General features: G+C 40.9%; 1 protein-coding gene across 2 annotated transcripts; it reads right to left on the bottom strand.

Annotated features, from left to right (window-relative positions):
• Positions 1-1291: 1291 nt before the first annotated feature.
• Positions 1292-25365, bottom strand: Mxd1 (MAX dimerization protein 1). Of its 2 annotated transcripts, none has more exons than XM_020152750.2 (6): positions 25033-25365; positions 24335-24434; positions 19201-19230; positions 5934-6048; positions 4071-4230; positions 1292-3844 (listed from the first exon to the last, which is right to left on the bottom strand). In XM_020152750.2, the coding sequence occupies exons 1-6, from the start codon at positions 25103-25105 to the stop codon at positions 3657-3659; spliced, it is 666 nt and encodes a 221-aa protein (XP_020008339.1). In that variant the 5' UTR covers positions 25106-25365; the 3' UTR covers positions 1292-3656. The 2 variants fall into 2 exon arrangements, with proteins under 2 accessions (XP_020008339.1, XP_073905995.1); XM_074049894.1 differs by lacking the exon at positions 25033-25365 and adding an exon at positions 24528-24706.
• Between the last annotated feature and the right edge of the window lie 614 nt (positions 25366-25979).

Genomic DNA, 25979 nt, shown 5'->3' with positions numbered 1-25979 from the left:
CAAGATTTGAGAGAATAAATTATAAAGCACAATGAAAGTGTATTTTTACCAATACAGAATGGTATAAAAACCTAAATAATGTGTATCTATATATACTTTTAAAAAATAAGTTCTCTCTTAAAGGGATAGGGAGGAAGGCAAGAGGAAAAAAGTCCATAAAATCCATAATGGAGCCCCAAGATATCACTAGAGGTTTATTTTGAACATCAACCCCCATCTAGCTAACACATTTTTCTCAGAACCCAGGATTTGCTCTTGGCTATGTCAGAGATGGGGGAAGAGGCCCACAGGAAACCAAGGGGAGAGAGGATCTTTGCTTCTATTAAAAAAAAGTAGTGGTCTGAGATCTAGACCAAGACCCTGTCTCAAAAAAGTAAATAAAAAATAGAGGTTAAGGGAAAATGCTCACTTGAAATCCAAACCTAAAACAACAAACACTTCGGTGACCCATTGTGGGCTCAGGGCCTACTTAACGCTCAATTCTGAATTGACATTGGAATAGGTTTGGGATGACAAGGGAGGCTTCTTTTTCCTGCCCTTTGATTCACTCAACTAGCATCAGGTCTGTGAGTAGAGGAAGGAGCCAGCAATTGCTGTCAATACCTTGAAGAATTCAAGATCTCTGCTAATAAAAGGAAACCCAAATCGAAATATACTGGGTACTCAGCCCACCACTCAAAGCCAACGAGGGATAGAAAGCTGTGTCTTCTGGGTTGGTAACAGATGCACACCTGTATATTTTCTCATGGCATGAAATTAAATTGGATGATGCTTTCCCATTTGCATTACAATGGTTATCAATGAGCGCACTTTAGATTTTAGTTTTTTAAAAAGAACTTTCACAAAAAAAATATGCATGTGCCTAAATTTATACACATCTCTATTTATGTACAACTGTCAAAGGCTTAAAGGCTGGGGTTTATATCTTTGCCCATCCCCTCCCCCCAATTACCCCTAATAGAAACGTTTTTCACTTTGCTTAAAAAAACCAAAACAACTGAAAAGACTATAGCTCTTAGCAGTTACGCTGGTGGATCAGTGAATGAGACAACAGGTTGGCCAATCAGGCTGCTGTTCAGCCACGTGGGAAAGGGGTTAGCTGCCTTGGGCTGAGTTTGCTGGTCCTGAAGGATACAGTTTGGTTAGAGAGAAGCCTGTCTAGCCTGCTGACTCGGTCTACCTTGAGCTTGGAAAGTAATATCTAACCCTGGTGTCAGATTATCACAAGTGCATTAAAAATATAGATTGCATTTATATGCAATCAAATTGAAAAGGACCAGACAAACAGTGCAAAGGTCAAATAATTACTGTTTTTATATTGGGACAGAACATTTCATATTTCAACCAAAAGACAAAAATGCGGTTTAACTCAAAGGCACATTTAAAACACAGAAAGTAAGACATCTCTCAGATGCCTAATTTGCAAATTAAACAAATAAGTACACAAATTTTGTTCCCTTCCCACCCCCCAAGTAAGCCCCACAAGGTTTTTCTAAAGTCTTGTGTTCTCGATGCCTTGAGGCACCCAGCATTGTGGACTTGCGAGGCGCTTGGATGTAGCGATTCAACAAAGATGCTCATGAGGTCTTAGCAAATGGCATTCGAGGACCTCAAAGTGAAGGTTCATCTTCTTTCAGACATGTGACAGGCTGAGCTGGCTCTTTGAACACTATCACTCTGCTTAAATTCAGGAAGCAGGCTTTAAAAATGCAAAAGGCATACAAGTTGTACTTCAGTGCAAATCTTCAGCTGGTAATTGGAAAAGATTCCAACAATTAAAAAAATCCTTTGTATTACCTGTCCCTCCCCCCACCCAAAGCCAAAATGAAGGAAAAAAAAAAAAAAGATCAAACAAAAACTGAAGAATTACAGATGACTTTGGAGTCATTTAGGAATTCACTACTTCCAATTTAAAAATTTTAATACATTAAAGAATAAAAAAAAAACATGCATGTGATCTTGCTTTGTTTAGATTGCTCTTCATGTAGCGTTTGAACTTGACTTGAAGGTGGAGGTGCTGGATGCCTGCGAGGCCATGGTTGAGGCAGCACGGGGTGGCTGCCTGCTGCTGAGTCAGCCGTGGAGCCCTTAGGTCGCAGTGCGTTTGTGGATTTCAAGAATGTTCCATCACTTTGTGATACACACTCTGCTTCAGCATCAGGGATTTTACAAATGGTTCAGATTCAATGAAAAAAATTCACCAGAGGCTGAAAACCTCAAGACCTCAAAAATATGAATGCAAAAATATTAAGGGGAAGGAACCAATTTTGTAGATACCTACATACAAAGTTTCTAGAACATCTATAAAAGCACAAAGTCATAAGAATTTATTTTCCATTACATTAGTTTATATAAAATGAATAAATAGTATTTATAGATTTAATGTGTCTTATGTACATATACATGTGCTCTGTTTTAGCTTAAATAAAAATGCTACAAAGTGGGAGACCACTTTAAAGGAGAAATCAGAACCAAAGAGAAAAATCAGCCATTTAAACTATCAACCCAAAAGCTTCCATAAGGAAGTTTCTGGGTGAGTCCAAAAATAATCAGCCAGGAGAAAGATTCTAGTAACACTGGACAACCCACCCCTCCTGTTCACCTGTGACATAGAGAGTAGGAATGTGGACTTTTTCCTTTCACTGACGATGGCTACTAGCTCAGCTAGCGCCAAAGCTGAGTTATTGCTCAAAGTTAAATAGGAAAATAGATTAGAATTGGACCAAATGTCACTTATTTTGGGGGGAAAAAAAAAGAGGCATAATTACTTTTGTTAAGTGGGAAATGGAGATCTCATTTATCTCTGAGGTAGGAAAAAAAAATGTTCCAGAGACAAGTAGCATGAACAATCTTGGCGGGGAAAATGTGTCTTGAGACAGCAGTATACAGTGAAGTCCCAAGAAGAGCGCACACAGATTGTACCGTGTTGTTTGCAAGAACAATGCTGGAACTTTCCTAAGCTGTGCAACTCCGAAGACACGCTGTCAAGGTGTCTGTGTTCAAGTGAGAAGTACTGCTTCCTGCCCCATGCTGCGGCAAGCGGGGAAAGGATGGGCTGCACACTGTGGCCAATTCCTGGAGGTGTCCCCAACTTCTTCACCAGGGCAAGGGCCATGGCTAAGTGCTCTTCCATTCCTCTTTCAAAGCTTACTTTGGAGTTCTGAGATCCTGATTTCAACATGAAATCTTTGTTTCCTTCGGTTTCCTAAGCACAAGACACACTTGGACATTTCTCCTAGGCGAGTGACACAGTAAGCCAGAAAACTTTAAGAAAGGTCTGGGCAACCACTTGAGGACAGTAAGGAAGAGGGGACGTTGTTGCTGAGATGTGAACATTGCTTATTCGGTCTAAGAGTTCTTGGGTGTTTTGAATTGATTGGAATGTACAGTCTCTCACAGATGAATTTTTAGAGAGAGAGAGAGAAATAGAGAGAGAGAGAGAGAGAGAGAGAGAGAGAGAGAGAGAAGCTAGTAGATGCAATCAGAAGCCCTCAATCCTATGAACTTCCCGGAAAACTTTGACAAAGCTGAGTTTGGTAAAGGTGGTACACTGAAGTTTGCGTGCAAGGGTGTCGCGGGCAGGTCCAACACGCTATCTAATCAGATTCCGACAGGAGAACCAGCTGGAGCTGGAGGTGGCTGAGGTGACCTCTCACCTATAGCCCCAGGCATGTCTTGTGACTGTCCTGGAGCTTTATTCTCTTGATGCCAGAGCTGGAATAGCCCTCGTCACTGCCGAGGCTCTGCATGCTGCCCCGCTCATCAGAGTCACTCACGCTGCTGCTGCTCCAGTCCAGGTCCCCTGTGAGACAGTCTGTGCTTTCCACGTCAACATCAATTTCTTCTGCAGGGAGGGTGAGACAGACACACACTGGTGAGGGACTCTGCAGAAAACTCAGCTGAAATCAGAACCCGTCAACCCTTCTTTGGATGCCTCATTGTAATGGGAAGGACTCTAGCTGCCCACTGCTCAGCCTCCCTACATTCTCAGCAACTTCTCCTTCCCTTGGCACTGGCCCTGCTTCCTGGGGAGCGCCTGGGGGCGGCGGGGGAGGGCAGAGGAGACTCACCCCTGTCAGAGTCCGAGCGCTCCGAGGAAACCGTGGAGCCAGTGCTGTCCATCCGGATCCTCTCAATGCCCAGCTTCTCCAGCTGCCTCTTCAGGTGCCGCTGCTCACGCTGCAGCTGGTCTATTTGGTGAACGGCTTTTCTGTCACAATCTTCAAGTTTCTGCAAGTCAAAGGGTAGTTGTTGGAGCTTTCTAAGTTGGCAGTGACCCTGCATCTTCCCTTCTAGCAGTGAAATGTGCCAGTTGTCACCAGAAGCCATTCGGTGTGTCACTTGTCAAGCTTCTCTCCAAGATAGGAAGTTGGCTGGTCAGTGACTGCAGGCTTCATCTAATTTCTTCAGCAACCACAACACCAGGGTACTGGTCTGTCATGGGGATCCTGGGGTGAGCATGACATTCTGCGATCCTGTACCTCACAATCTCAGTAGTGAAAAGACCACAGGAACCCACAACCTGGTCTCCCCTTCTGCAGTGATCTCCAAACACTTCATCTCTGAACTAGAAAGCTACATGGGATGGTGCTTAAGAAACACTTCTGTTTAAAATTATGTGTATTCAGTGCCCCAATTACATAAGCACTTTTGTGTGTCCTGCCAAATCTCAATTAACTTCTGTTGTTAGCAGGAAATTACAGTCCCTCTTGAAATCCTGATTTCAAATTGTCCAACAGAAGAGCTTAGAAAAATGCCATTTCCATAGATGACATATTTTTACAAATCTGCCCGTAGCTTCTCATATTCTTCAGATAATTAAGAAGAGTGTTTAATTGTAGCTGTTTTGTTTTAAACAGAGGTTCTTTTTCTCCCAGCATTGTCATGTGTGCAGGCTACTAACCATCATTAAAGTGGTATTTATCTAACCAACATATGACTAAACAGTGATTTTGGCTATGGCTCTCATGGGTTTGAACACAACTCTCCTTACCCTTTGCTGTTGGAGCTAGTCATTGAGGGTCAACTCTGAGTTAGACACTCTGAGGTCTTGGGGACACAAGGTGAGAACAAAGGTCCATTCTCCCTCCCCTGCCCTACTCTTTGCAGTCTACAGTCTAATGATGGAGACATCCATAGTCACACAAACCACTGACAAATGTTTGCTGTGACAAGTGCTGATAGAGAGAGGTACCCAATGACAGGACCACCTGCCACAGAAAGGAAGTGACTGAGTCAGGAAGGTTAATGAAGGTTTTGCTGAGCTGGTGAGACTGGAGCTGAGATCTGAAGGATGAGTAGAGGGTAACGAGGTGGAGAAGACAGGGGATGGTGTATGGCAGAGGGAACAGCACATACAATGGGTTCTGTGGTTAGAGAACATGACAAGAGCAAAGGACTAACAAGAGGCTGGAGAGGGGGTGTGTGTGGCACAAAATATTGCTGCAGAGGTTTAGAGGGCCAGGTCAGGCAGAGCCTGATGACAGGGTTTGAGCTGAGCCACAGAAGAATTCAAAACAGAAACATGGCTTTGAGCCTGGCAGGATTGTTCCCAGAGAGCATGGTGAGCAGACTAGAGGGGTCAGAATGTAGGAGACCTGGGTGTTACTGCAGCCAACGATGGTGGGGTAAAAATGGAGGCAGACCAGGTTCTGAAACATTTGGAGAAATATGGCCAAGGAGCAGGCACTGCCCAGGGCTTGTACAATAGCATGGAGAGCAGGTGAACCATTCACTTCCAGGTGCCCAGGGGTGAGAAGTACTCAGCTGGGTTTTGTAAGGTTGCATTTGACATGCCTGTGGGTCATCCAAGAGGCAGGTTGGAGCAGTTCAGAGGAGAGGACTGTCCTGAAGACACACCCTTGTTTGTCCCTCATAACAAGACAAACACTTATTAGGCAGGACAAATAAAGAGACATCCAAGACACACTTACCTTTATGTGTAATTTGGCTTTTGTTAATAAACTCAATGTAGTGTGTCGATTTGATTCTGGCCCAAGCGGCACCAACCCCTTCAACTTCTCCAGGCACAAGCGAAGATGAGCCCGTCTATGAAAGCAAAATCACGGTAGCACTTGAGTATTTCAAAGTGGACTGAAAGGCATCCCAGGAGGAATGGGTTCTAAATTGCCCGACCCAATGATGGCAAATGCTACCAATGACATTATTTGAACAAGACAACTCTGGTGAAAACCAATAAGCAAAAATCCAGGGTTTCTAAGTTGAGTCTATTTGTAATATAAGTGTTAGGAGTAACAATTAAATCTGCTTTTATTAAACACAATTATCAGGTTCTCTCTAGGTCACTAGGTTACATTGTAATCCAGAGAACATCCAAATTAGAAAATAATGACATGCAGTAAGGGGAATCCTTTCAATCCATACTTCTTTTTGTAAAGGACACCATTCAAAACCACGAAATCACTGTATCAGTGATGTAGAGAATGTCCACATATGAGAATGACACATGTATATAGTTGAGGCTTTATTTGTAATAGCAAAGATGGAAACAACTGAAATAACCACCACAGGAAACTGGTTAAATAAATTATGGTATTCCATACAGTAGAAGACTATGCAACTATAAAAAAGGGTGAGTATGTGCTCTGTGTACTGTTGGGAAAGACTTCCCAGATAAGTGAAGAAAAGCAAGATATCTAACTGAGGACAGCATGAGATCTTTGTATAAAAAGGAATCTGTATTCATGTTTTCTTGTATATATATAAACTCTGGAATGATTCCTAAGAAACTAATGACATTGGTGGGGCAGAGACAAGGCAGGGACTGGAGAGAAGGAAGAAGGAATGAGGGGAATTTTTACTGCATAGTTTTTATCCATGTAAATCTATTGTTATTGAAAAAGTTAAATAAAATAAGGCAAAAGTATCTCACTGGCATTGCTATACTAACAGGCTGAACAGCTGAGAAGAACCACTTCTCCATCTTGAAGTGGCACAATGGGACAGAGTGGGAGAGTGACAATGGATAGATGAGGAGGAAGCCACAGCCAACCAGCCACCCACTGAAGAGCCACTCTTTCATCAGGAAATGACCAGGAACACAATAGTCTCCACAACTTTGGAAACTTATACTTCATTGAAACCTTGGTTTGGGCTTTATTCTAGAATCCAGCCAATTCTATGAACATGAAAAACAGCCAAGATTCAGAGTGTTTGCTCAAGCCCATCACCTCTTCAAGGCCTTCCTAAGCCATCCCAGTTCTCAGTGGGTCCTCCATTTTTCCAGTACTTACTTTCCAGTTTCCCTGGCTGGTTCCCACCACTTCCTGCACTGTTTAGTATTTGTCACTTAACTATTTGCTGCAAAGTCCTTAGAAATCTGGGGCTGCATCTTAATCACTGCTGGGTAGCCACAGTGGCTCCACCACACACTTAATAAATGTTTGCGGATGAAATGTGTCATCTGTTCAACTAGACTTTAAGCCTTGGAGGACAGAGTCCCCTCTCTACTGTAACTCTGCTTGTGTATCAGTGCTCACTCAGTCTTGGGCTTTAAATAATGTCTGCTTTCACACATGACTGCCTGGGGCAGAGTTCCTCAGCACCCAGGTGGCTATTCTTCAGCTGAGCTGGGAAACCATGCAATGCCTTCTGGTTTTCCTTTTTTTTTTTTTTTTGTCTTAAGAATATTACTGTCTTAGTGAAAGTTGGGAATGTAGACCAAAAGAAGAAAGTCACACATCTGAAAGCTGTAGCACAGGGAAACAGGTATGATATTACCTAGGAAAGTCAATTCACATTCTCTACCAAAGACTTTGGATATTCCCCTAAGGCAAATCTATGGTTGATTTTTTTCCAGTGCTAGGAATTGAACCCAGCAAGCTACTGTTGAGCTACAGCTCCAGTCCTTGGTTTTTAAAGACAGGGTCTTAGCCTCTGAGTGCTGGTATTGCAGATATGTACAACCATGTCTACCTCCTCATGCAGATCTAATACAAGATGCTTATATATCCTTTTGAATCTCTGCCTCACCTGAATCATGAGGAAATTGTCCTGAATGCTCCAAGGGCCTCTAACCTTTGACAAGATCAAGGAATACAGAAATCATTTCAGAGCTAGGAGAATGTAAGGGAACAAATGCTTTACAATTTTATAAGACTCCTACTTGGGGCTGGAGGTGTGGCTTAAGTGGTAGAGTGCCTGCCTAGTGAACTCAAAGTCCTGAGTTAAATCCCCAGTACCACAAAAAAAAAAAAAAAAAAAGAAAGAAAGAAAGAAAGAAGACTACAATGACTTGCACTAGCATTAGGAAGGTTGCTCCTTCTTCTACAGCATGGGGGGAAAAATAAAGGAAAGCAGAAACTGTGTATAAAATGTTTACCTTGGATAATGTTCTTCATGTTATTAAAAATACTATGAGAAAGTATAATCAGTAACTTTTATTCTCACTTATTTGTTCTTACCAATTTCTCACTATAAAGTTTGTAGACTAATTTTCAAAGTAAGAGAAAAAGCTCAAAAATTAAAACCATATTTAACTGGGCACTGGTGGCTCAAGCCTGTAATCCTGGCTACTCGGGAGGCAGAAATCAGGAGGATCTTGGTTTGAAGTCAGCCTGGGCAAACAGCCTGTAAGACCCTATCTCGAAAACACTCACCACAAAAAAAGGACTGGTGGAGTGGCTCAAGGTATAGGCCCTGAGTTCAAATGCCAGTACAGCAAAAAAAAAAAAAAAAAAAAATTATATTTAGACATTTATCAGCCTGCTTGTTATTTGCAAGGACTGCATGATTCAGAACAATGTTGTATTAGCCCTTTTATGGCATGGGTTATATACAGATATAAGTATGTAAGTTTTTTAGGAAGTTTGTCTATTGATAAAAATATAATAAAGTCATGTTTCAATGCATCATCATTTCTAGTTAGACAGGAGCCCAGCTCAGAAAACACTATTTTCATTACCCAAATGTGGGTTTCCAAAGAATACTTCCAGTGTGAAACTAGAAATAAGCCTTTTGACTAACTCAAATTGAGGGTAGTACCTATTTACTTACTGCTTTTTGGTATATTTCTATAAACACAGGACCAGAATTCTTTCTGGAGTTTTGCAAAGACTCAAAGGCAACTTCTGCCTTTGGCAGTGTCTACCTTGGCCATTTCCACTGCCTTACTGCTGCATCCTGATGGCCATCCTGTCCACGTGCCACCACCTGCAGACACATTCCCCATACCAGTGCCTGGGCCAACCACAGGGAGAGAGAAACCTATATTAAGCAGACTCAGTTCCATCATATTATAGTGCAATTCAACCCATGTGCCAGATTAAATAACAACAAATCAAAACAGACTCCTCTGTAACAGCTCTCACCGAGATCCTTCAACCCTGAGACAGACTGACTGACTGGCACAGACACAGATACACACACACATGCATACACACACACACACACACACACACACACACACACACACACACACACACACACACACACACACAATCCTGGGGTCGAGAATCCTTCAGCCAGCCCTGAACATCCATGGAATTCCCAAATCCAGAACAAGCTGAACAAGTACCTGCCGCAGTTCCCTTCTTAGTCCCTGCCCCATTGTGACCCAGGTCTAACTCCCCTCTGAAAACTAGCAGAGGATTTGTCACATATCCCCGAAAGGAAGCCACCTGATACCTCACTCTGACCCCTGCTCTTGGATCTTCTCAGTCACATCTTCTGTTGCCAAGAGCAGCCTCCCAGCTCCTTGCCTTGGCAGAAAAGGGTCATGCCAAGCACTGGCTCGTGCCCCTGACTAGTTTAGAGCTGAGCCATACTGCTTTGGACCTAGATTCACAAACCTTGACAAGCTTCACCTGCTGGCTCTTCAGAAAGATTCCTTTAATTTTTATGTATGAATTGATGCATCTTTGGTCTACAGTAGCATAAGGAAATCAATTTTTCACCTGCATTGTAATCAGTACTGGTCAGAATCAAGTGTGGCCTATAGCTAGTAATAATTCATTTGGGTATAAACCCATAGATTTTCTTTATTAAGTTTTTTTTTAAGTATCCCACATTTAAAAAATGTATTTATATGTATTCTGAGTCACTGAATCACTATACAACCAGTATTAGTATAGTGATGAAGAGTAAAAGTTTTAGGATCTTGGCTTTGCCACTAAATCCCTATGTAACCTTGAGCAAACGACTTAACTCTGTACACCATCAGTTTCCTCATCAGTAGCATGAGGGTGACAACACCTACCTGAGGGCCTGTTGTGTGTATTAACTGAGACAAGGTATGGAAGTCCCAAGGCCAGGGTCTGACATGGAGTACTCCATATATGGTTGCTGTTATTCTTTCAACCCTAGCTTCCTCTGCAGGAGGATAAGTACCATGAGCAAGCACCAATAATTGTAGCACTCTATTCTTTTTATAATCAACAGAGAGCTCAAAAGTGTGTCACTAAGTAGAGAGAGGCTACCTGGTACAATCCAGTTCACTGAACTTTTCCTTCAACAAAATGCACATTTTTATTTATTAAAATGGAAAGTAATCCTTTTTCTATGGAAACACAAATATTGCTCATGCTAAAGTTACTTTTAACATTAAACAAAATCAACAAAGATTTTATAAAGCTAATGGACACAAAGGGCAAAGTTCCTCTGTGGCTGCTCACATCAAGTAGGAGCAGTGGGAGAAAGGAGCCAAAAAGTCAGAGGAAAGCACGGACCTCACTTCCCTATGCTTCAGGAGCAATGGCTCTGAAGCGCCAGAACTTCTCCTACCCTTACTGCAATGGCCTGAGTGAAGTAAAAACAGGGGTGAATACATTTTGACCTGGACAGCCATACTCCAGAGAGTTTAAAAATCTCTCACACAGCAAGAAGAAAGTATAGCATATTTAGGAACAAACTTAAAACACTTTGGAAGGATTTATGGGAAGAAAACTATAAAACGTTGCTGAAGGACACAGGAAAATTTGAGTGAGTGGAAAACCAGCCCATTCCTGAAAATGAACCCTCAAAGAAAAATGCCAATGTTCCCCAAGCTTGTCTACAAATTTAACACAATTCCAAGAAAACAAAATCCCAACAGTATTTTTTTTAATGCTGGGAAATTAGTCTAAACTTCATCTAGAAGAATAAATGAGTGAGACACTGCCAAAATGTTTGAAAAAGAATAATAATGAGGAAGAATGTGCTGTACCAGATATTAAATTGTATTATAAAGCTTCAATAATTAAAAACACTGTAGTACTAATACAGGAATAGACAAACAAATCAAGTGAACAGAATAAAAATCCTCAGAAACAGACCTAAAGAAATGCGTTTAGCTCATAATAGAGATAACACTAATCCTTGGTGTGGGGGGAATGTTCACAAAATGGCAAGGGAAAACCCTTGGTCCTTCCTATTATTGCTTATACTCTCTCTTCAACAAAATTAGAGATAAGGGCAAAATAGTTTCTGCCGGGTAGCAAGGGGGTAGGGGGGGAGAAGGAGGGGTCAGGGGGGTAAAGGAGGAGGTGGGGGAAGGGGGGAGAAATGACCCAAACATTGTATGCACATATGAATAAAATAAAAATTAAAAAAAAAAGAAAAAACAAAAAAGAAAATGGCAAGGGAGTGGGGAAGTCAACTTAAAAATAATTCCAAACAACTTAGATATAAATGTAAAATATTTTCACCTGCCACATACTTCTATTAGTTTTCCTTAATTCTTGTCAGCCATGAGTGATGAAAAACTAAATATGCAAGTGAAGAAAGTTGCTACTGAAGGCAGCTCTGGGCTCGTGGAGGCGGCTGCCAGAGCACTGACAGAGGGGACTTTGGCTTACTGCTGTGCCCTTAGACAACTCTGAAAGCAGCTCTTCTCATTTCTGCCTCAAGACCCAAGCCTCCCTGATTCTATCCGTCTCTCCCTCTCTCAGGCTGGTAGGTTTGCAAACTGAGGAATAGGTTCCACAAAGATTCACACCATAGACAGATGATGCTATCTGCAGATAGTGGCTCCAGAATTTAGTATCTTGCCCATAAGGTTCTTCCTGACTTGGATGTTGTCAAGGTTGAGAGTGGTATCAAATGAGGTATGAGCACATGTGTGGTATATGTATGTCTGTGTGTTTGGGAAAAGCATCATCACTAGTGAGTTCTTTTCTTTATTGAAGGTGTAACTTTCACAGCAAAAATGTAAGACAAAGAATTATAAGGTCAGGGAAGAATGTAGAGATGAAATACTTAAAGTATATGTCATTAATATTTTTTTCACAGAGCCTAACTTTTAAATATAAAATACATATTATAATTAGTACTTGCTAGTAAAGAGGCTAGGTAAGTAATTAGGTTCACAGGTAGATATCTTTTTTTTTTTTGTACTGGGGTTTGAACTCTGGGCTTTGCGCTTGCTAGGCAGATGCTCTACCACTTGAGCCACACCTCCAGAGGCTGTGGAAGAGACCAAGCCTTTGTTTTTGTTAACCCATTGGAACCTAGAAATAATAATGCGTTTGTAGACACTGACTTAAGAGTATCCCTTGTCTTTGAGTAAAGCCTTTAGTAAAGAAATGGACCTTACTAAACACCAGTTTTTCATTAAAATTGAGTTTAAGATTATTAGCCAAAAAAGAAACAGTAACCTATTTAATACTGAGGTTTCACCATTTTTCTCTCTTACCTTGGTGTGGGCACAAACTTAACCAATTAAATAGTATCAAAAATCCTGTAGGATAATTGAAGTTTGAATAAAAACTACTCTCTAAAAGTAATTAAGGGTCACAATAGACTCTAAATTGAGAACAAAGCCTTACTGTGTTAATAAAAAAAAAATCCAGGTAAAGACTACAAATCATGCTTTGGGGGGTGGAGGGGAAATATTTTCCTCTCTTTTCTAGAATGATCCCTTGATAAACAACTGCCAAATGCATCATTATAGGGCTGGCGGAGCGGCTCAAGTAGTAAGAGTGGCTGACTAGCAAGCGCGAGAACCTGAGTTCAAGCGCCAATACTGCAAACAAAATAAAAATTCAAATACATCATTATTACTAACTTAATTGGAACCGTGAGAGATTTGAAGATTCTTTATAGCTATAATGATAAATCCTTGTAGAAAATACAAAGTAGTTATATATCCCATGAATGACACATAAAAGTAATAATTCCTGGTTGCTACATTTTGAAGATATAAGATTATTTCTTTACCCTAATTTTTAAATATAAAATATATACTACAATTAGTATTTGTTAGTTCTATCCCACCCTTTGACTATTAATTCTGATGACTAAAAGTCAGGAAGTATCACCAAGGATCTAGGTATGGGATGGGAAATTGGTCAAATAACCAGCATATGTCTCTTCTCCAAGTACTTCCAAGGGCAGGTGTCACCTATTCAGGAGGGACAGTTCAGGAAAGATAGATTCTAGTGGTACAAATCTCCTCCACACCATCAATATAGACTGGGTTTACACACTGATTCCCATATTCCTTTTCTGAAATAACCAGGCTGTGCCCTTAACCCATGTGGTAACAAACGTGAATTTGTTACAACATCCTACAGTGAAATCTGAATGTGGTCAAAGTAGTTCAGAAGAAGTAAGAGTGGTGCAATGCATACCACAACCCTGGCCCCATGAGAACATCAGGCCTCAGCCCTTCCGATATAAGAAGCTTGCTTATTTGAAAAGGCAAAACCCAAGAGAAGCAACTTTATAGGGTCCTGCAATTGATTAGAAAATTCTGCCAGAAGAGACCTACTGAAATGGTTTCTCCTGCCAGACCAGATGCTACTAAAATCCTGCTTGACCAAATGGAAATTACAGCTTAGACCAGGCTGCTGAGTCTTCCCCACAGAGCACACACAAAAATCTTTTGTCATAGGTCAGAAGACTCTAGCAGAGGTAATCTCTCTAGACCAGCTGCCTAATTCCAGCAAGGCCTGCATATGTAGCATTCCAGAAAAATGGGCATCTGCTATTAGAGGAGATGCCAGAGCCTTCTTTTGAAAGAGTCCATTCTAGCACCTGACTCCTGACCTATTGGCTACAGTTTACATGCATTCACTCAGTCTCCATTTGCTGCAGGGTTTATTGAAAAGCATTTAAACCAGAATAATTCCCAGCTAAGAAAGATACAGCAGAATTATCATCAATAAAGGGCACATAACAGTAATATGACTAAAAGATTTCCTGTAGTCTAACAATAATCAGGTAATGACAAAGCGTAACCAACAGCAATCTAAAGCTATATAAACCCAGGAATACCTTTTGCAAGAAACATGCAAGACTTATGTGGAAACGCTACAAAACTTTGCTTAGAGACAAAAGAGATCTGAGTAAATTAAGACACATACCAAATCCTGGATGGAAAGACACAGGATGTAAGCATAAATTAGAAGATTAATTTGTATTGGAATTATGTGATTCCAATTTTTAGAATCCTAAAAGAATTTAGGGAGGAGTGAGGAATTGGTGGGTTGATTAAAATTTTGTCAGAAATAATAAACTTGTGAAAACAGCTAAAAGCAGGGCAAAATTAAAAAGGAAGGGAAGAGATTTGCTTTAACAGATCCTGAAATGTATGATAAAACCTCAATGACTAAAACATCATATATTGGCATAGAAAGAACAGATGGATTAATGGACTACAAAAACAAGTCTGGAAACAGACTTAGCCATAAACGGTTAAGTATATACCAGAGACAGCACTTCAGTCCATGAGAGAAAACTCATTGTCCAGAAATGATAACTGGACAATTATGTGCTAGAAAAAGGGCTATCTTTTCCATATATATCCTTCTTATATTATGGAATCTTTAAAATTAAAGAAAAAGATAAACTTCTTTGTAGAAAATTGGGCAAAGATTATTTAAAAGATAATAGACAAAAATTGTTTAGCTGTGCTAGTAATATAAGAAATGTAAAGCCAGGTGTTGGTGGCTCATGCCTGTCATCCTAGCTACTCAGGAGGCAGAGATCAGGAGAATCACATCTCAAAGCCAGCCCAGGCAAACAGTTCTTGAGATCCTATCTCGAAAAACTCAAAAAATTGGGCTGGTGGAGTGGCTCAAGGTGAAGGCCCTGAGTTCAAGCCCCAGTACCACAAAAAAACAAAAAACAAAAAACAAAAACAAACCTAATACAAGATACTTATTGTGTCTTTTTGTTTTTAAATGATCAAACTCATAAAGGTATTAAGTTGCAATAACAACTTGTGAAGGTGTAAAGAAAATATCATCTGAAACTTGCCTGTTGCAATCTAGCAATCATAAGGAAATGATGATGTTCAACAGAAATTTTTATGTATGAAATAGTTTCTTTCTTTCTTTCTTTTTTGCTGATATGGAGTTTGAACTCAGGACCCTGTGCTTACTAGGCAGACACTCACTTGAGCCACACTCCAGCTTTTTTGCGTTTTCAGACAGGGTCTCCCCTTTTGCTGACCTAAGACCAAGATCCTCCTACCTGCATCTCCCACATAGCTAGGATGACAGATGTAAGCCACTATGCCAGGCTTATTTGTTAAAATGGGTATCATGCTAACTTTTTTTTTGGACTCAGCTGGCCTCAAATGGTAATCCTCCTGATTCAGCCTCCCAAGTAGCACAGATTACTATGCCCAGTGAAGGACACATTTTTTATATTAATGAAATACTGGGAAAAACCTAAAATAGGGGACTGGCTGTATGAGTTAGGACATATCCATGTGATTTAATACTGAATATTCACTTAAAGAACACTGGAAATGGAAATTTAACAATGCTGGAAAAATGTTCATAATGTAATCTGAAAAGAAGCAAACTACTTTCTTGGTACATGATCCTATATAGATAAAAATACATGAAAATCTAGATGGATACAGAACAAATGTTAGCAGTTGTTATTTCTATGAGGACTATTACAGGTGATTTTTACATTCTTTGTGCCTTTCTGAATTTTCTAACTTTCTATAATAAATTATATATTTAAAGTTATTTTCTAAAACAATTGGAAAGATACATTTCGAAGTTCCATTGGTTTTCTCTGACTGCCAGAATTATAAATTATGGATGATTTTTAAAATATTTTTTCTGTATTTCTCAAAAATTTCTACAAGACTGGTTTACCTTTAAAAAAAAAAAAAGGAAAGAAGAAAAAAAAAGGAAAAACCATATATTCACACTATTGGTGGTTCCGTAGGAGGTTAATCCTGAAAATTAGTTAAAATACAGTGAAATATAGGCATGGACCAATTGAGAGGAGCCTACTGAAGTGCCATTAAACAGCCCTCCAGAGCAGGGGCTTGGTCTCTTCTGGGCTCTGCACTCCCCACATCTACTACACAGCATCTCAGGTGCTCAACAAATACCTGTTCTTCTGAGTGGAAAATACCACCACTACCATTCTAGAGATCTTTTCTTGCATTTTACCACCAATGCCAAGGTTCATAACAGTGGCAGTGTTGAGCATAATATCCTCATAGTGGAGTCCCAATAACCTAGAGTAACACGGTTTCAAATCTCTAAAGTGCCACAGAAAAGATTTCTGTCTAAAAAAAAAATAACTCGAGTGTAATTAACTTTGAAATACCAACAAAAAATTTCCCATTTTAGAATTTCTTTCCCTAAGTTGTTCTGTTTCTGTTTTGAGAGCCCTGGTAAAATTTTTCTGTGATATTGAAAGGTAAAAAATGGCCATAGTGCCACTCTGGCACAGTGGTATTCTTTGTAACAATCAGCTACCAAAGTCACGGAGGCTACAAGAGTAGCTGTTGGACCTCAAAACTCTAAAATTTGTAAGCATCGCACTAACAAGGGAGAAGGGCCAGAAAACTTTCACCTCTTCCCCTGGGCTGCAGAAACCAATGCTGGTTAAATGAAGTAAATTGAGTCCTTACTTCCTTCTCTTCTGTCCACATGCTCTAAACCAGAGAAAGAATCATTAAGACCATACAAGACCAAATTCCAAAGAGAAAGGAAAAAGAGGAAAGTAGAAAACTAATCCTTCAAAAGCAAAAGTTGGCTGGTCATATGGAAGCAATCTGAATTATAAGCAGCTAGTCCAGTGGTGACTTAAAATACAGCTTTCTAGAATTTCTGTCTCCACAGAGCTCTGGGCATACTTTAATCTTAGCACTTAATGTATTAACTGAAACTGTCTCTACGTCGTTTTCATTAGACAAACTGAACATTTGTCAGGGATGGGGACCTTGCTTGATTTAATATCCCTGTATGAACTCATTTGCTATCGAGCACAAGCTCTTGGGCCACAGTAGGCAGATAATAAACATATCTGAATTGCTAAAATAAATGACACATTGACACTGGATGGCATTCTTGCAGAGGTAAAAGGCCAAAACTATAGTAAACCTAAGAGTCTTTACCTGAAGGGATGAAAAACAAAACTTTTTTCTTTGCAGTGCTGGGGATTGAACCCAAGGCATTGCCCTACTAGGCAATCATATGACCTTTGACATCCTTTAAGCCTAAAGGGATGAAATTTTCACAATAATGCAAATAATTCCTAAATAAAAGTTCTGAGGGGGAGAAGGAGAATTAGAGGCTTTTCAGTAGAAATAGTCCCAGTTTACACAGTTTGCTTCAAAGTCAGGAAGGGAATCTAAAGATGAGAAAGGGAAGCCACAGGTGACCATCTTCCCACCTAAAGAAGACACTTCTGAGCTTCTAGTTCATGATATGTAAATTGCTATAGTACAAAGGAAGCACTGACTTAAAACATGGCCAGACACAATCACAGAGCAATTAACAGAGGAAGAAGGGATGGGGAGGAGAACATGTGCAATGAGTTACACTCAACATCACACACATGAAATTCCACAGAGGAATAAAGTTCAATGTTTTCCCTCCTCCAAGATCCTACCTGCCTGGTAAGGGTGTGGCCAGACGATTTCACTGACAAAACATAGATATCACTCAGATCCTGACCTTCAAGTTAGGCTCCTTTTTCAAAGAGAGTTTGCAGGAAACAACCACATGTATTTACAGAGCCATCATTACACATTATTTTCTTGTTCATGCAGGGCTCTGAGAAAGCCATTCAATTTGGATGGGTAGTCTGCATTTCAAGTTGATGGGAGCTCAGAGACCAGAATGAGCCTTGTTCAATGGTTCTCAGCTCTGGCGGCACATGAGAATCACCTGGGGAGCTTTTGAAAAACACTAGTGCAGAGTCTCAACCCAAACCAATTAAATCAGAATTGCTAAGGGGGATGTCCGGACACTGTGTTTTTCTTTTTTTAAAGCTCCACAAAGAATTATCACTAATTGTTTTTCAGCATAGTAAAAGCATGTGCTGTGTTGTTGTCTTTTCTTTTTTTTTTTTTAAGTCTTTGCTAGAGATTGAAAATTTGCTTTAAAATATACTACAGGGATGGGTAGTTTTGATTTCTATGATAGGCAAAAAAGTTGATAATTATGGAAGGTTCAAGATAGATAAACAGGACTTGATTACATTAGTTGCTCTACTTTTGTGATATTTAAATTTTTCTATAATAAAAAGTTATTTTATAAAATCAGCAGAAATAAACACGTTTCCTCTCATATACACGTACATATGTATAATGTATTTGACAGAAATATTTTTAAAAATACATTAAAATAAAAGCGATTCTACTGTGTGGCCAGAGTAGAGAACCACTAGGCAACATCACTGAAAGAGAGGCAACTTGATTGGGAAAATAAAGGTTTAGATAAGCAGCCAGGGTGATCCAGATGAAAAAGATTGAGCTCAGGCATGTGGCAAGATGGCACCCCGTGAGAGTGGCAGCCCTCCCCCATCAGTCACCATTTTCATCTTCTGCTACACACATTTGCCTGAATTTTGAGAATCGTCATTCAATTGCAAATGTGTATGCTTCTGTGTGTGTGTGTGTGTCTGTGTGTGTGTGTGTGTGTGTGTGTACATGATTTAAGACAGCACTGCTGGTTATAAGCAGTAGCAGGTATTTTTTAAAAATGCTATATGTGGAAACACCGCCTAAGACCTAACATGCTTTGGTCTGTGGAATTGTCACTCAAGGGCATTCCTCAGGAGTGGGCTGGAGGCGAGGGGTAAGGCTATGGTCTTTGGAACTAGTAAGCTTTTCATCTAGCTAAGTGATGTATGGGCAATGCTGCTTAGAGGGCCCTGAGGAAAAAGTCCTAAATCAAGTACCACCAGTGGGAATAGCTATAAAAAAAAAAAGCAACCAAAGCCTTAATGAATAGAAAATGCATCAAAACTCCCCACATTCCACTTCCAAAATCTCCAACTCACCTATTCTTCTCCATTTCATTGTGAGTTGATCTGAAAGAGGGAACAATAAGAAAATAATAAGATTATTTTTGTCTTCAAGGACTATTTCAACACCAACACAATTATTTTAACTTCTTTCTCCAAAGCTAGTAGAGAATACACAGAAAGGGAGGAAAATTCACCGGGGTCTACTAAAGAATTTAGTCCATTTGGGGAGTTAGATACATGCAAATATCTAAAATAGAGTTCAAGGAGCAGTGACATACTAAGAGGCATGCATTCCCTAGTGGAAAAGTAGTCCTTTTTAAGAAAGGGAATAAAAGGGTCTATTTATACAAAGAGAAAAACAGCTGCACAATGCAATGTGAATTTGGGTTATATAATACCACAAAGCTTTCTTTAGGCCAAGGGTAAAACAGTGGAGGTGGTACCCCTACACAACCCCTGTAGATTTTTCTAGGGTAGCATATGCCAAAATTTTATCAGGTGTTTGACTATAATATGCAGTTTTAAATGATAAAATAACTCCCCTCCCCAATCTTTCCACTCCTTGATTAACTACCTTATATACAACCTCCTAAAAATGGCTATTGCTGAATAGCTACCAAATCATTTTAGGAAGGAGTTTCCAAAATTCAGCTTGACATAAAGGCTGGTTAAAGCAGAAGCTAGGGTGAAAACTCAAGTCTAGCTTTGCCACTGACTAGTACTTTAGGCGAAATAAAATTTTTAGCATCCTGTCCTTGGTTAACCCCTCTGTAAAACAGGAATAAAAATAATTGCCAATAACCTACTGAACAAGCATGGATCAATGAGGTAGCAACTGTAAAAGTGATTAGAGAGCTTTGGATGAAAGGTGTGGTGGATGTAGAATCATATTATTAGCATGTTCATAGCTGACCTTGAAGATCCATCTGGTCTACAACTTTATGGACAGGTTTCCATAAAGTCACAAGAAGTCAGCCAATGTGGCCCCTTCAGTGTCCTCCTCACACCACTCCTCTCCTCTCTAACCAGTTATGAATTTGAAGAAACTCCTAGCCACAGAAAGGAGCTGAATCTTGACCTTTCTTATGGGAATTCTCTGGAATCTAGGTAGCTCAGGAGTTAACTCCCCAGTTCAGGTCATGAATTCTGTGACCATAATCAGTACCTTACTAGGAGATAAATTCTCATAGTAATCACAGAGGAATACTACCCTGACATTTACATCATCAATACCATCAGCACCACCACCAACTTCAATCATACCACATACAGGAGATAGAGGGAATGTGTGTGTCTGTATGTGGGCAGAGGATTGTCTTCAAATGGGAAATTTATAGCCTAGCACTAAAATTTCTCTTTTATAAGGTCCTTGGAAAATCAGTATTTTCCATGAGAAAATAGTATTTTAAGTCTTAGAATATTTGTTTTCTAAGTAAATGTTATGTGGACCTCTAAGTTGGTTAACTTAAAGGTTTTCAATTGATTCACTTGCTGATCCATCAGCTGTCTTCAGTAACATTTTTCTGAAGGTTTACTTCCTTCAGTGGCCAGCAGGATGCCACAGTGAACAAGAACCTTGCCTGGACTGCAAACCTTTGGCTTGAAAACACGTGGCATTTTACCTTTAACTGGGAATAATAAGTTCAAAGTCTGACAGATTTTTAAATGGATGAAAGTATATAACTACAGCTGGTCAAGACTGCCCTGTTTAACTGCAGAAAAGGAGAAAAAGGTGACTAGGTAGAAAATTAGAGCACACCTGGTATTCTTACCAAAAAAATTCTGCATTCTTTAAAGAGATACAGATAGAATGATAGATTTACATTTATATAAAATTCTGAATCCCCAAGATAAACTTTTATACAAATTCCATAGGAAGCACAACAATTTCCAAACTTTGATCAGAGTTTTAAAATCTAGAAACTAGATTTTATTTGATTCCTGAAGAATATTGAATACATGGTGCTTTTTAAAGGGGGCTTCTACCTAATTGCTAGGATATTACCATTTGGTTGTTGAAACTGACTTAGACACTAATAAAAAAAAAAAAAACAGGCCTTTCAAAGGTGATTAGGTCAGAGATGGCCTGCTACCTCCACTGATGGGTAAAAAAATATTTATATACATATACATAATATATATGTATATATATTTTGGGGGGTTTGAACTCCCGGCCTTTTTTGCTTCCTAGGCAGGCAAAAATATATTTTTAATTAAATCATTATAAGAATACATAGATACCTTATGTTAAAACTACTTCCCGTGTGATTATTGGAGATTTGATAATTCTGGAGTCACCAACAAAGATCAAATCTCACCACTTAAATGTACACTCTAATAAAAAGATAACTAAATCATTTGCAGCATGTCTGGGAAATGGGAAAAGTCCATGTGTTCAAAAAGACTCCTATATAAGGCCAGCCTTATGGCTATTATAAGAGAACTTGGTGGTCAAATCTTGAGCTTCCTCTTTCACATGCGTGCTAGCCTGCTTTACTAACAACCAAGTACACTTAAAAAGCTTTAGTTGGGGGTGGCTCATGCCTGTAATCCCAACTACTTGGGGGCACAGATCCAGAGGATCATGGTTTGAGGTCAGCCTGAGCAAAAAGTGAGACCCCATCTCAATCAATAAAACTGGGTATAGTGGTACATGCCTATGAACCCAGCTATGAGGGAAGTCATAGGTAGAAGGATCATAATCTGAGGCTGGCCACTGGCAAAAAGCGAGACTCTACATGGAAAAATAACTAAGTGATTTAAAAAGATCATAGGAAGAAGAAAAGATTCCATTTTTCTGTATTCCAATAGTTCTCTGGGTGATCCCATGGAACTAAAATTTACTATTTCATTTGTTTTAGTTTTCTGGAGTTTTTAAGTAAACTGAATTTTTAGTTCCCAAGAAGTTTGATGTAATGGCTCTTATTTTTTTTTTTTTTCCAAAGTAAAGTATGCCCTCAGACTCTACAAAGAGCACAGCATTTTACCCTAAATAAACAGGAATAAACTGTTATCCAAGAGTTCTGTTGAGCAGCAATAACCTTTCCCTAGCCCTCACCTCAGTTTAGAACCTTGATATAAGGCTAAGTGTAAGCAAGGGTCAAACTGCTTTCTCTGTGGAAACTTCTTACTCTTCAGGTGAGCGACATTCCAAACAGGTCATGAAGGAAACGATCACATTTAAATAAGAATGCCTGCTCTGACGTCATGTTTCCTTCTTGCCATCTCCCAAGTGTGATCATGGTCTCTAGAGAACCTTATACTACTTCATGTATTATGCTAATTCACTGTTAGTCAAGTATGTGCACAAATGGGATAGCCCCCTGTCTCTAAACATGGCAACAGAAGTAATAGAGCTTACAGCTGGTGGAGTGGCTCAGGTGGTAGAGTGCCTGCCTAGTAAGCCCAAGTCCCTGAGTTCAAGCCCCAGTATTACACATACACACAAAAAAAGAAGTGATAGGGCTTTTCTAGAAACCAAGAATTGTAGCACTTTTCAGAAACAAGAGGAAGAATCCATTTCTTTGTTTGCAATTTTCAAGTGTCTTTATTTTTCTAATCATCTTTTGAGACCAAATCACTTCTCTTCACCAATATTTCCTTTTCTATTCCCACCTTCTAATATCCCCCTCACAACCTTCCTATGAAACTTAAGAAAAAATAAAGTGTTACAGTATTAAGCCTGAACAATCCTTCTCAAATCATGCACAAGAGTAAAAGCAAAAGTGGAATAAACTTTCCAAGAAGGATAAACTGAAAAACCTCAAAGTTCTTAACAAAAATTGAAAATGAAAACTTAATACTGTAGCAAAATGCAACAAAGCTTGTTTTAATATTCTTACAAAATACAAGTCAGTAGGGCTTTAGTACCCATGCATAGAACTATTGGCTATCACCTTTTGGGTTATGCTAAGATGGGAGGACAAGGAAAAATCCACCAGGTAATAACCAGGTTCATCCTTCATGTGAATTCTTAGTCAAGAGTGTGGCACAAGTATGCTGCTCATATCCTGTGAGTCCACTAACACCAACCCCATGAGGTGACTCAAGGACGGAAGAGGTAACAAGAACAAGTGAGTTTTAGGTTTAAGTGTGAGCTTCCTGGTGTTTAGTGATCTGTATTAAGCCACAGTGGCTATCCATCTAGTTACTTGGCAGGAGTTACCATGAGAATGAGGGAAGGATTACGATTCTAAACCAGTGATGAAGATGTCAATGATTTTAATTTACTGGTATGAAAACTATAGTTGAATGGATTTAGTAAAACACATTGCCTAGCCAACTAATATTTTCAGGACAAAGAGGGAGACAAAAGGGGCAATAACATTGATGGAATATTTATATACACTAGGAACTGTGCTTAGGACTTTATTATGCGATTTCACTGACCATTAACCAAATACTTTTCAGTGAGATTCACAGTTTTTAAGAACTGTAAGGCAATCTAAGGGACTAATATGAAAAGGTTATAACATATCAATGTTTTTATATTATCTGTTCCTCCATCACCAGAAAGGTAGATTTTAACTTCCATCATTCCTCTTTGCCATTATAAATACAAATGTGACAAATTAGGTAAACAGAGAAACCACTGTATTTAATTTATATGTTAAATGTAAAATCCTACCATCTAGGCCAAATCAGATCCTTTAATGTTTATAAAAGCTTTGCTATAAAAACTAAAAGAATTTTCTAGCACTTTGTTTGTTTGTTTTTTTCTTAGTGGTACTGGGGCTTGAACTCAGGGACCCACACTTGTTAGGCTTTGCTAGGCAGGTGCTCTATCACTTGAGCCACTCCACCAACCCCTTCCAGCACTTTTGAATTACAGAAAACATGCCCTGAATCTGCAACTTCAGAAGACAAAATATCATCAGTATTGCTAATCTCATTCGAGACTTCTGCAGATTTTTTTCAGAAGGAATGAAAAATCAAATTTTAAAAAGTTCATAAAGAACTGTAAGACATTCCTATTCTTGTCCTTTCAGTCCCTCAACTTGAACAGAAAGGCTGCTTCCTCCAAAGGCTTAAGATCGTGTGAGCGTACTGAATCATGACCGCCACTTCATGTATTTACGGGGTTACAATCACAACAGGCAGCTTACGCGATGCCATCTGTGTTACCTGGAGTATGTTCTAAAAGAGAAAGAAATAGTTACCAAATTACCTGCTGCTGCTGCTGTTCTTCTTGGATTTGTTCCTCCGTTTGAAGGCATCTCTGTCCTTGTTATTGTATGGTAACATGGAGGCATAACCATGCTCAGCTTCTAGAAAACCGGAGAATCCAGTTAATGAATGAGCCGAGAGCATTTAACGCTCTGTCCCCGTCACCGTGCCTCCTGTCTCACGTATTTATCTACCTTTTAAAAGAACACTACTGAAGTGGCTACACGGCGTGAGATGGAATTCTGAGAACAATGATTTTTTTAACCACGTGTACACCCTCGGTTCGGAGCAGGTGTCGGAGGATTCCAGCTGCTCATTGTTGACAACGACAGCAAGTGGCCGAGCTGGCCAGCCTGGCTTTCCCACTGGCCACGTCCCGCAGGTCGGGCTCGGCGGGACCGGCCGCGGGAGAAGGTGCCGGCAGACACGCGAGCCGGGGAGCGGCGCCGGAGGCGGGACCGCTCAGGTGAGGAAAGCCGGGGGGCAGCCAAGAGCCCCCGTTCATGGCTTTTGGGGCCGCAGCGGCCTCCTTTTGGAGCGCGCATGGGGAGCGCTGGAGGGGTTGGGAGCGCTCGCGGCACGCTCTCGGCGCCCCCAACCACCCGCCGCAGAGGCGAGGCGAGGCGCTCCGATCCGCAGCCCAGCCCCTCAGGACCCCCGGCCCCGAATGGGGCCAGACTCCTCCCCGTTCCCGTGCACCTCTCTCCCGCCGCTCCAGATAGTCGGCCGCCTCCAGCAGCATCTGGATGTTCATCCGAACCGCCGCCGCCATTCTGCACCGGGGGCCGGAGCCACGGGACCAACCCCCACTGTCCACGGGCTCGCCTTCGCCGCCGGACACCCGCGCCCCTCTGTAGACCTGCTCCGTGGAGCAGGGCTGAAGAAGCCTCTCTGATGACTACACTCGCCGGGAGGGGGGAGGGGGCCAGTAAGCTGGGTACAGCCGACACTGTGACAGAACCCCAAGCGGAGCAGCAGCCGCCACCGCCGCGGAGTGTTTATCTCCGACTCACCATCCCCCCGCCCCCAGCCCCTTCTCTTGACAGGCCCGCTTCAGCTGCCTTCCTCATTGGACACCCCAAACAATGCCCCTCCCCTGGCCTTGTGCGATTGGGAGAGGGACCTATAGGCCCACCCCCTAAAGTCCGCTCCTCTCTCTGGTTGGCCACACTTGACAAGGCCCGGGCTCCACCCCCTCTCTCCAATTGGTGACAGGATTCGCAACTCCGCCTCGTGCTTCTTCCGTTTTCCATTGGTTCAATACCGACAACCGGGCCCCCTTTTGCTTTGTTAGTATTGGCCAAGAGCTGTAGAAGGCAAGCCACTTCATCTGCGTCCCATTGGTGGATTCTTCAGAAACCTCCCAGCTGCGATGATGTCACCTTGCTCCAGGCCCAGAGAACCGTGAGCGGCGGGTGGTCAGCAGCCCGGCTACTACTCCCCAGGTCCAGCACAGGCTGGGAGGACAGGCCTGGCAGCTGGGCGGCGCTGATTCACCCGCCGCCTCGGAGCTGGGCTCCATCCGGCCTTGCCTCGGACCTGTTGCCAGACCTATCTCCCGGGAAAACTTCCGGGACCTAACAGGCACCCCTCGAATGAAAGGCTGGCCGCTCGCGTCCTCTGGGCGCCCTGCCCCACTGTGTTAG

This window comes from Castor canadensis, chromosome 12, assembly GCF_047511655.1.
Source record: "Castor canadensis chromosome 12, mCasCan1.hap1v2, whole genome shotgun sequence".
NCBI classification, from domain to species: Eukaryota; Metazoa; Chordata; class Mammalia; order Rodentia; family Castoridae; genus Castor; species Castor canadensis.
The sequence above is the reverse complement of the archived record's forward strand: the minus strand, read 5'-3'. Positions and strand labels throughout refer to the sequence as shown.

What these genes read in the sequence shown, in the direction of transcription:
- Mxd1 (XM_020152750.2), bottom strand. Translation starts at nt 25,105, where the DNA reads ATGGCGGCGGCGGTTCGGATGAACATCCAGATGCTGCTGGAGGCGGCC. An exon ending in AAGAACAGCAGCAGCAGCAG is followed by an intron (nt 19,231 to 24,334) that starts GTAATTTGGTAA and finishes TCCCTCTTTCAG; the next exon opens with ATCAACTCACAATGAAATGG. An exon ending in AATGAAATGGAGAAGAATAG is followed by an intron (nt 6,049 to 19,200) that starts GTGAGTTGGAGA and finishes TTGCTTTCATAG; the next exon opens with ACGGGCTCATCTTCGCTTGT.